At 39.1% G+C, this 12,637-nt stretch overlaps 1 protein-coding gene across 1 annotated transcript in view; it reads left to right on the forward strand.

Annotated features, from left to right (window-relative positions):
- Window positions 1–12,637, forward strand: part of pigg (phosphatidylinositol glycan anchor biosynthesis class G (EMM blood group)) — a 106,397-nt gene that overhangs the window by 36,121 nt on the left and 57,639 nt on the right. Inside the window, exon 7 of the mRNA XM_055178674.2 lies at window positions 6,724–6,941. Within this exon, the coding sequence (XP_055034649.2) occupies window positions 6,724–6,941 (218 nt within the window). The remainder of the gene's footprint in view (window positions 1–6,723; window positions 6,942–12,637) is intronic.

Below are 12,637 nucleotides of genomic sequence, written 5' to 3' on the forward strand. Positions count from 1 at the left end.
TAGTTAAAAAATCATACATTGTGATTTCTGGATTTTTCTTTTAGATTATGTGTCTCAGTGGACATGTACCTACGATGACAATTTCAGACCCCTTCATGATTTCTAAGTGGGAGAACTTGCAAAATAGCAGGGTGTTCAAATACTTATTTTCCTCACTGTAAATTTCTACCCTGCATATTTCTCAGTCACATGCACAAAGCTTACTAAAATGATTTCTGAAGGATCTTTGATCAAATAAATCCAGGCTTAATGAGCGCAAGTGTCAGGATTCTTTTATGAATAATAATGTTTAAAAAAATTACAGATTTATTTAAACAAAGAACAATTTATTGAGGGAAAAATATACACTACCATTTAAAAGTTTGAGGTAATTTTTTCTTTACTTTTTTAATGTAATTTTTAAAATTTGTATTACCTTGCATGCATGTCAGCTACCTTGCAACCCTAGTCACAATCAATTACAAGATCGTAGCTACAACCCTAAAACTTTCTTCTCAAAGCACATGTCTACTCTGGAGTTGACTCCTCACAATATGAAGGTAAGACGTGTTCTTTTGGGAGATGTAGGCAGAAACTTGCTGACACTATGATGGTTTATTTGATTGTTTGGCATCTCTCTCCTCTTACGATGTTGCTCAACGCTTTGTTGCTTGATACAGAGACCTGTCGACAGTTCGGCTACGAATATGCTGTTGCATGTGATTTTAGGCATGTAGCTTGTAGTGTGTTTGGTTTCATTTAGCCTTTTTACTGCTTGGTTAACAGGAGCATGATACGCTGACATAAGAGCAGGTTCAAGTTCAGTCATGACTGGTCTTTAAAGCACTTTGAATCCAGAAAAATAGCGAGTTTGATTTAGTTTTATTTGTCCGAGTCTCATATCACTGAGGGGTTAACTGTGTTATTGTGTGTGTAGACCGGATTATAATGTGTATGCATACATTTGCAAACCTATTTGGACCTTTTCGGTTGCTTCTATGTAGGTGATTATATAATTTAAGGTCCATTATTTTCTGCAGGAAATTAATTGTATTAAAAATGTTGCATTATTATAAAGGTATCTGAAATGTATACATTCACATTATACCTAAAATACATCATTTGTTTTACATCATGATATACTGGATGCCGTCTGAATGAGGTTTTCTTAGAAAAGCTTAATTATAAATAGTTTTACTGAGTCTGGTGTGAAAGAAGTTGACTGTCTAGCACAAAGCCCAGACCTGAACTCCAGCGAGCACCTTTGGGATGAATTGTAATGCAGACTGCAGACAAGACCTCACCACCCATCATCATCATCATCATCATCATCATCATCATCATCTGATCTCACTGATGCTCGTGTGGCTGAATGAAATCATGTTCCAGCATCAATGTAAGATGTTATAGCAGCTTAAGGGATGATCAGCTTCCTGATAATGTCAAAGGATTGAAAACCAAATCTTCCATATGTTCATGAAACAACATTCAGATTTGAGGGTTAGGTCAGGTTTAGGGGCTTGTACACTAATCAACTTATTTCCATTTAGTTTAAGTTATGGTTAATAATGGGTGAGTGTACATTGACATCTTTGCTTACACTGGTTTCACGGTATACCTTATCAATGAGTGTGTTCAGTGAGAGTAGAACCAACAAACCTTTGCGTTGCTAATGCAATGATCTACCAATTGTGCTTCATGTACACTTTGATGAATCCGATGTTATGGTCAGAGGTCAAACATCAGAACTTTACTCTGAAAAATCATGACCCACTTACAGTAGGGGTGCGCAGGGCAAAAACTAACACGGGGTTACACGCTGTTTACATTGTTGCACAAGGTTGAGCGTTTTGTTTTTCCTGTATTTTTTTCACACTGCCAAAAGCCTATCTTGGAAATGTATAATGTTTTTCCAGAGAGTTATTGATGAAAGAGCGTTTTGGTGTCATATAAGTACATTTTTTGATAATTTTTTTTTTTGGGGGGGGGGTGGTTCTGAGTTGGGTGTGTAAGATACCAAATCCAATGCTATGTCATATTAATCAGTATCTTGTTGATTAAAACATAGCATCATTTTGAAATATGTCTGCAGCTTTTAACAACTTTTTTATATAGACTTGAAAATATTTTGACCCAGCGGGGTTAGTTGTAACGCTTTGTTACAACTAATACCTCAGCACTAACCATATGAAAACCGCTAACGTTAGCGTAATTCTTGTTGTTGTTTTAAATAGGCTACACACGAATGATTGCTGGCTGCCAACAAAATATATGTGCCTGTCTTATCAAAAATTGTGTTTTTGTTCATCTCTTTAATATTGATCGAATAAGGTCACATCAAAGATTGAAATCATAATGAAATGAATGTCTTAAATCAGACTTTGATGCTCATTAGCTCATTATCTTGAGGCTCATCATTATCTTGAAACTGTAGTATGATTATTACAGACTGGGTCACATATAAATGTTTTTTTTGTCATAATTGTGCTGCTTTTTTTCACATATTTAGACATTTGTATCCATTTATAATTGAACTATTGTTAGATGAGTGATAAATAGTGTAGATACCGGTCTATTATAGACAACAGATATATAAACAATATCCACTTCAAGTATATAGCTAAAAATAGTATTGAAATATTTGCCTGCAAACTTTATTTTTATCAAGTGTTAGAACTAACCCCCTGCCTGTTACTGTTAACCCCACATATGGGGTAAGTTGTAACGTTTGCACTTCTGTCACGTTTGGTGTAATTGTCCAAGAATTGTAAGTACTAGAAACAAACTTCAAATGTTCATTTGTAGCAGAGATGTGTGTGTTGCTTTTGTCAAAATATAATTAATCGAACTCAAATATTTTTTTTAATGATTGAGCCAAAACCCAAAAAGCGTAAGGTTGTGCCCCGCTCTCCCCTATATGTTTGTCACTGTAGTGTAGTGGGTTATTAGAGGTCCTTATGTGGTACCCAAGCTAATATGACTACACGTTACTTTGCTTTCTATTTCACTAAGATGTAGAAAACCCTTCATCGTTCTTTTGCAGCCTAATGAAGCAGTTAATTAAATAAAAGATTAAGGGGGAGAATCATTCATGGGTTTTTCTCATGTATGTCAACCTAAAAACAAAACGTGATGCTTTCTCATGATAATCCTTTCCCCCACTGCACGGTGAGAAATCTCCTGCTTTTTATTTCAATTCAAGTTACTATAGAGTCCTTCACATGATTTTCTGTTTGTGAGTGTGTGTGTAAGGTTGTGTGATTGCATGTAAATGATTGTGTGTCGGGTATGTGTGAATGAGTGTGTGTGAAAGTGTGTTTGTGTGTAGGGTTGTGTGCATGTTTAAGTGAGTGTGTAAATTCCCAGGAATCATTAATGAGCTGTTTAATAGAAATTCTCTGGCACACGGTCAAAGTGTGTGTGCATCTGTAGCAAAGAGGCTGTGTTTGGATCAACATACTGACATACTGATTACTGCATACCAAATATGTACTATACACTACTTAGTGTGTGAAGCAGTATGAATTGTCAAACATAAAAAAAAATGGTTTGCTGCATTATTGTCACATGACAGTCAGGTGGTGTGTGAGAAGACATTTGTCATCATGACAGGATGCTGAGTGGATCTCCACACATACATGCACACATCTATCTTATCTGTATGTCTTTCTGGCTGTCTTGGCTTTATTTATTGCAGTAAATATCTGTGTGTAGTAATGTTGTTACAGCATTATTTCTGAATCAAAGAGTGTTTAACTCCTAGCTGATACCCCATTAAGATTTTCACTCCTGTTCTGTGATCAGTGCTGTGAATTAAACTTGCATTAAACAGACGCGTCTGATTCTTAAAGAGAAGAGAAATCTCTTCTAATTGTGAAGACACGGTGGATGGCCACGCTCTCTCTGTAACACCGTTATGAATATGATTGCTCTAATGACCACGCCGATTAGCGGTTACATCCGTAATAACCCCATGTTTCATTGCCATAACACTGCGTAACAGCTGACATGGATTCATGAGCTAATTCAGCCTAATGGTATAATGGATTAATCACAGTCTCGATTATTTGCACGAGAATAAATGAAGCTTCATTTATAGCAGAACAGATTAAAATGCCTTGAATGTTTGATAACATGCAGTAATAGTCACATTCGTCACTTCTTCTGTGCGCTTAACATGATGTCCACCGGCAGATCACGTCTTGGTTTTATCACTATTGTTCACATAGACAGATGCAGATTAAATATGCCACATTGATGCAAGGGAAAGAACAGTCTGGGGAAGAAATATTAAGGATTCATGAGATTTCACATGGCCCAAAGGTGCATGTGTAGAGCTGCATAACAATGCACATATTATGCGTCATAAATAGTGTGTAAGATTACAATCCCACCTCGTAGCACCTTGAAAATAGCAAGCATAAAGTGCTTAGATAGTATTTTTAGTGTGTATGCAAACAGACAGAGACAGACAGACAGACAGACAGGCGGAAAATCGTCAGACAGATGATCGACAGACTGAGGATTGACAGACAGAAGATCAACAGACAGACAGACGGATGATAAACAGACAGACAGACGATTAACAGATGGAAGATTGACAGACGGACAATCAACAGACAGACAGACGGACGATAAACACCCAACGGACTATCAACAGACGGAAGATCGACAAACGGATGATCAGCAGACGGAAGATTGACAGACGGATGATTAACAGACAGACAGACAGATGATAAACACCCAACGGACTATCAACAGATGGAAGATCGACAAACGGACAATTAGCAGACAGAAGATCAACAGACAGAAGGAAGATCGATAGACAGACGGACAATAAACAGACAGACGATCAACAAGCGGGAGATCGACAGACAAATGATCAACAGACAGACAACCGACAGACATACAGACAGACAGACAATAAACAGACAGACGGAAGAACCACAGACAGACGAGAGATTAACAGATAGACGATTAACTGAGGGAAGATCAACAGACAGACAGACAGACGATATACAGATGGACGATAGACAGACAGACAGCCGGATGATTGACAGGCAAACGATCAACAGACAGGCAGACGGACGATAAACAGACAGACAGATGGACGATCAACAGACAGTAAATCGACAAACAGATGATCAACAGACAGACAATAAACAGACAAGCAGGCGATCGACAGATGGAAGATCAACATACAAACGATCAACAAACAGACAGACGGATGATAAACAGACAGACGGACGATCAACTGATGGAAGATCAACAGACAGATGGACGGACAATATACAGACGGAGGATAGACAGACAGACGACAAACAAACAGACAGACCAATGGATGACCAACAGACAGACAATCAACAGACAGGCGATCAACAGACAATCAACAGACAGACAGATGGACAATAAACAGACAAATGGATGATCAACAGATGGAAGATCGACAGACAGACAATCAACAGACAGACAATCAACAGACAGACAGACGGACGATCAACAGATAGACGATTAACAGAGAGATAATCAACAGACAGACAGACGGACAATCAGCAGACATACAGACAATCAACAGACGGACAATCAACAGATGGGCAATCAATAGACGGAAGATCAACTGATGGAAGATCAACAGACAGACGGACGGAGGATATACAAACGGTTGATAGACAGACAGACAGACAGATGATAAACAGACAGACAGAGCAACAGACGATCAACAGACGGGCGATACACAGACAGGCGGAAGATCGACAGATGGACGATCAACAGACAGACAGACAATTAACAAACAGACAGACAGACCAACGGATGATCAACAGACGGACAATCAACAAGACAGATGATCAACAGACAGGCAGACGATAAACAGACAAGCAGACGATCGACAGACAGACGATCAACAGACAGACAGACGGATGATAAACAGACAGACGGACGGACGATATACAAACAGTTGATAGACAGACAGGCAGACAGATGATAAACAGACAGACAGACAGAGCAATAGACGATCAACAGACGAGCGATAAACAGACAGGCGGACGATCAACAGACGGAAGATCGACAGATGGACGATCAACAGAGAGATAATAAACAGACAGACAGACAGACAAACAATCAACAGATGGACAATCAACAGACGGAAGATCAACTGATGGAAGATCAACAGACAGATGGACGGACAATATATAAACGGACGATAGACAGACAGACAGACAAACAATCAACAGATGTACAATCAACAGACGGAAGATCAACTAATGGAAGATCAACAGACAGATGGACGGACAATATATAAACGGACGATAGACAGACAGACAGACAGACAGACGATAAACAAACAAACAGACAGACAGACCAACAGAAGATCAACAGACGGACGATCGACAGACAGACAGGAAGACGACGTTCAATATACAGACAGACAGATGGAGGATTGATAGACGGATGGACGGACAATAGGTAGACGGACGTACAGACGATCAACAGACAGACGGACAGGCGATAGACAGACAGACAGCCAGATGGGCAACAGGCCAACAGACAGAGGAACAGATTTTCTATGGCAAAATATTGAAACCTGTTTTTAATGCATCACCTTCAAAATGCTTTTTCATAACACACTGTCTGTCTCCTAAAACCCCTTAAATGTATTCATTTATTCAAACGTACAAATGAGGGAGCATTTTGCCTAGTAAATATGAACCGTGTTTTATTTTTCCTCTCTCACCCTTTTCACAGAGGACGGCTACGAACTGTTTCGCGTGGCGGAGAAGTCTCACACCAGCTGGATGAAGCTCTATGTGGATGGAAACACCTCGGAGGTTCTCAGTAACATGGGCAAGAAGGTTCTCAAACAATATCTGGATGCTTTGAAGGCCATGAGCTCAGCACTAAGCAAACAGCTGGGGAAATATGACATGTACTCTATGATCATGGGCATGATATTCCTTCTTCAGGTAAGATCTGTGCACACACAAACGGCATTTATGCAACACTTTTTGTCTGTTTGCCATAAAAATTAACCATATGCAGTTTATTGCAGACACAAATAAAAACAAGGCTGATGGAAAAAATGTAGATTTTGACATTTACAATAATAATTAAAAGTTTAGGGTCACTGTAATTCATTATTAAAAAATGAATTGTGCCAACCATAGACTGTAAAAAGATGGATGACTTGTTTCTATAGACTTACAAAAAAAAATGTCCACTGACATCTTGCGCCAATGATGATCTTGTGCAGTAGTGATCGTGAACTCCTTCAGTACCTTTTATAAACCCTCTCCTGAACTTTTAAATAGTATTGTATAGTTTAGTGTATGCATATACATCAGTACAGTATGTGTGTTCAGTGATAACCATGTTTCACTAGTTAGGAAGTACAGTGAGTCTAATTATACATATTAAGATCCGTCTTTGTTGACTAATTTGTGGTAATCAACACACCGGTACAATTTTAAATGAGCTTTAGTTTCACAGCCTGGTTGTTCTGGTGTCTGTTCGGGCTAAGGTCTGTATTTTGTTCTGTCTACTGGGTCTGTAATGAGCAGAACATCAGTGAGAGGTGATTTGAGTTCAGAGGTTTTACTGCGCTGTGAAAGTGGATCGGTGTGTAAGCTTGAAGGACTCATTTACACCCCTCACCCTGCCAACTCATTATGAGCTGAATTAGTCTCTCTCTTCTCTCTAATTAGAAATAAAGAACTCAGCAGCCCTCGCGGCACAGTTCACGTCCAGCTTAGCACCGGTTGTTGAAAAAGCAGGAGATATTCGGCCTTCAAAGTTCCCTGCCACAGCCTTGAAAATTGAAACTTTCTTATTGCATGTTTTGCTGATGCTTTTATCCAAAGCAATTCACTATGCATTTAAGCTGTACATTTATCAGATGTGCATTCAACCCACAAACTGTTGCGCTGCTAATGCAATGCCAAGAGCCTCAGAAACACTTGGAGCGACACACAATATATTGAAATTGTGTTGTAAAACAGCACAAATGTGTTCTACATATTTACATATTTATCCATGCTCTGAGGTGGTGCAAAAGAGTGCAGACTAGGAATATTTGCATATTTATATCTATGGTCCGAGTTGTGCAATTGAGTGAAGGTGGGGCTAATTTGCATATTCATAGATCTGCGATCTAAATGAGGCATGGGTGTAGAGTTACATTTAAGGTCTTTTAAAGCATCAAGAACAGGTAAAACTTTTATCTATATTACTATTAAGATGCTTAAAGGTGCAGTGTGTAATTTTTAGAAGAATCTCTTGACAGAAATCCAAAATAATATACAAAACTATATTATCAGGAGTGTATAAAGACCTTTTTATAATGACCCGTTATGTTTTTATCATCATAGAATGAGACGTTTTTATTTACATCCATGTAAGGGGACCCTCGGTGTAAGTCGGCATTTTGTTCCACCATGTTTCTACAGAAGCCCTTAACTGACAATTTTTTTACTAAGTACTCTACGACGATGACATGTTTGTCCGGTGGCGGCTACCGTAGCTTTTCTATGTGTTTCAGAAGCGAGGGGTGAGCAGCGGACTGAGCCCTTGGTTGCAATTCGCAACCTCACCACTAGATGCCGCTAAAATTTACACACTGCACCTTTAAAGGGATAGTTCAGATAATTTTCAAATCAAAACTTTATACATTTTTTGCTCTGATGAACACGAATGAAGATATTTTGAGGAATGTCTGTAACCAAACTGTTTATGAGCCCTATTCACTTCAATAGTATTCCATAGTAGTCAATGTCACTTCTTACTCGGCCGTCCAATCGCAGTGGAGGGGGGCTGGTCAAAGATTACAACAACCAACCGGTGCATCGTTCAATGACTGATAAACAAAGCAGAAGTATCACAGCATCCAAAGCGCCCAGCTAAAAAAAAAGCTGGCAAGCGCCTACAGTCGCATCCGCCTGGCGTTTTAGCCGTGTTTAAACGCTTTTGGTGTACATGCCCCCTAACTATTCATGTTTATGTTACTGTACATTCCTGACTTTTTAAATGACCTCTATTAAAAAATAAATAGCCTACAGTGCTACAGTTTAGTTGTTCATCAGGGTAAGACGGGCTGGTGTTATTATACAGAGTTTCTTTAACTCTTTCCCCGCCAGCGTTTTTAAAAAAGTTGCCAGCAAGCGCCAGCATTTTTCATGATTTTCACAAAAGTTTAATGCCTTCCAGAAAATGTTCTTCTTTAAATATATAAACAAACAATATATCAGATGAAAGAACAGACTCTCTGCTTTTAAACAAACAAAAAAAAAACGTTTCATCCTACCTTCATTAGTTCTCTCGTAATCACCTCAAACATGGGTAGGTTTCTTCAAAAACACACAATTTTGAGCAAAAAGCTGAGATAATTCCATTTTTGCGAAGGACTTTTGATAGAGATCAGATGCAGAGCTATCTTTAAAACATACACAGAGTTCTTTCTCTTTCATGTGAGGCGTTTCTTCCGGGTTGTATAAGTTGCGGAAGTGCGGATAATAATAGCGGTATTGCGGAAAGACGGAAAATCTCGTCAATGGCGGCGAAAGAGTTAAAGGCGGGGTGCATGATTTTTGAAAAAACACTTTGGAAAAGCGAGTCGGGCTGAGGACCAAAACACACTTGTAGCCAATTAGCATTAGGGAGTGTGTCTACTAAGCGACATCGTTGCGTATGTGTGGGGCGGGTCTATCAAAAGAAGGTCCAGATTCTATTGGGTTAAGGGCGTGTTTGTTTTGGTGATTTCAAATGTCAACATTGGCTTTCAGAGATCATGGACCCGCCTTTAAAATCTAGCACAAGTTAAATTTGAAAATATGAATTTGTGCACGTCCATGTTTGGTTCTTAGCTGAACAGCAGTGAATGACTTAACCTAAAATACAAATCCATTGACCCAGAGCAAATAAACTTCTTTCATTCAAACCTCTCTAAAGAAAAGACAAAAAACGCTTCATCTCTTCTGACCTACTGGATGACTTCACACTTTTTGACATTCTCATGTTCCTTATCCCAGTGGATACTCTGTGTCCTTTAGATGCTATTTGGCTAGATGTAATATTGATTCTTCTAAAAACTTTCAATAATAGATTGCACTTAGCAGTTACCACTGTTTGGCTGTGGTGGGATAGGGCTCTCCTATAGCTCACATGGGTGATAGTTGCAGATACATTTAGTGTCCAAAGTCATTATTTTTTGCTTTTTTTAAATGGTTAACATTTTAATTATGTTCAATAATGGTAAAAAAGTGTCTTATATAGCTAAAAAAATCATGATTTTCTTTTTCCAAATTATTCAGTGTAAATTCTGTGTTACCAAGGTAGAGTAACAGTGTTGACAGTCGTGTGTGTGTGTGTGTGTGTGTGTGTGTGTGTGTGTGTGTGTGTGTGTGTGTGTGTGTGACAGAGAGAGGAGAGGGTAAGAGGTTTAAGAAGGATTTCTCTGTTTATGACTGTTAGTTCTGTCACATACTGTCAACACTGTTACTTTACATTGGTAACAGAGTTTGACAGTAACAGAATTGACACTGACTAATTTGGACAACATGAAATCATGATTTTAGCTATATAAGACACTGTTTACAGAAAATATGTTCGTATCAACCCTCAGCCTGACCTATTTTCATCCATTGAACACAAAAGTTTTGCAGAATGTGATACGAGTTATTAATAGCTAATAATTTTATGCTTCACCTCTCAAATCTCATTCAAGCTCATGTATATTGTTTTATATGAAGTATGATTGCTCATTATCCACCTGATGATTTTCTCACACACTGTTTTGTCTCTCAAGCGTGTGACAGAGCTTTTGTGTGTTTCATTTAATCACCATATCAAATGAAGTGTGGCTGTTTGTTTTCTATTTTTAAGGTAACAGGGCCTTTTGTGAAGTCTGTAAGTCTGTTACTCTTGAGGTTAACTACAAGAAAAAACATCATTAAAGCTCACATAACACACACCGTTTTTGCCAATCTTGGTTACCTAGAGAGTAGTATTTCATCCTTCATTTGTCCAAAGAGTCTTTTGTGTTGTCAGATTATTAAAAGACAGAACGGCCTTTCATTTTTTTTCCAGGAAAAGACAAACGGTGGGCGGAGCTAAAAAGTTACGAGTATGCGCAGCCTTTGGATATTTACAGCTGTGACATCAATGGAAATCAAACTTAAAGCCTGGGAAATCACCTAAACAAAAAAAAAACCCTACCCCAATAGAATCTGGACTTTCTTTTGATAGCTCCGCCCCACACATACACAATGATGTTGTTTAGTAGACACGCACCTTATTGCTGATTGGCTACAAGTGTGTTTTGGTTGTCGGCCCGACTCCCTTTCCCAAAGCGTTTTTCAGAAATCGTGCACTCCATCTTTAAATAAAAAAAAACTCGGATACTGAGTCAGTTATTGATAAACAGGAACAACAACAGCAACAATTACAGCAGGACGTCTCTATCTGGTAATTAATTTTGGTTTGTTTATCTGCTATTTTAATAAAAAAATGCTGTGTAAATCTTGATGTGTTTTTCTGCATTTGCCTGTTTAAAAGGTGTAAATATTGTAAGTGCATTACAATGCCAACTCAGGTGGAAAATTACAAGGTGTTGTTTACATTACATGCACGTATGCTCCGACTGCTAGCAAAACACGTGACATTTTGATTTACTTACACCTGTGGTTGCGACTCCTAAACGCGGTCTTTTAAAGTTGGGACCGCTCTATCAGTTGTAAACAAGGGGAAAAACCGGTGTCAAACTGAGCCTTGTTTGTAAAGCAATCCTCTCCAAAATGCAACCAGGGAACAAACATAAACCCATTTGCATTTACGTTGCTGTCCAGGAAAAAACAACTGCATCCACTGTTGTCTTAAAACAGGAAAAGCTAAATAAGGTTTAGTTGTCACGTGCTGTGCAGCGATACCGGTGACTTCTACTCTACGAAGCAATGCTAATGTGCGTTCTAGCTTTCACTTGATGTGCAGGGCAGGCATGCTTTTCTGGGGGTGAAGGCCTATAAAAGGAATACAGGGTCAATCAGTCGTAACGGATACCCCCATTTGAAAAACTTGTAGGAAAAAGGAGGCGTGAGTTTGACCCAGAAATAAGAAACCCAGAAACTGCTTTTTTGACACTTTGCTTATGTTTAGCATAGGGATGCAGCGATTAACCGGTTTCACTATTAACCGCGCTTTAAAATGTCACGGTTAAGTAACCGTAAAGCCTCCGCTACACCGCGTGTTTTTGTTTCACGCACGCACACATAAACCAGATCCACGAACCACCAAGAGGCGCGTGCGGTGTGCGACATGCTCGTTAGCGCACTGTATGAAAGCTCCGCGTTCAAAAGAATATGCGCGTGACACGTCTCTTGGTTATTCGTGCATCTGGAGTGCGTGTGTGTGTGTGTGTGCGTGCGTGCCTGCACGGGTGCGTGAAAGAGCCACACTCCAATCGGTCTGTGCAGCATTAAAAACCTCCTCCTCGCGGATCAAATCCGGGCGGGGCTCCTGGTGGTCTGACTGCATTTAATAACGTTGAATTATTTTAACGCGTTAATGATTTATGAATTAATAGCATGAGTTAACACGTTAATGCTGCCAGTCCAAAATGACTCGCAGTACCCAGTCCAGGATGACCCTGTGTTATTATTCGTTTTGAGAGGCT

The sequence above is a fragment of the Misgurnus anguillicaudatus genome, chromosome 16, assembly GCF_027580225.2.
Source record: "Misgurnus anguillicaudatus chromosome 16, ASM2758022v2, whole genome shotgun sequence".
NCBI lineage: Eukaryota > Metazoa > Chordata > Actinopteri > Cypriniformes > Cobitidae > Misgurnus > Misgurnus anguillicaudatus.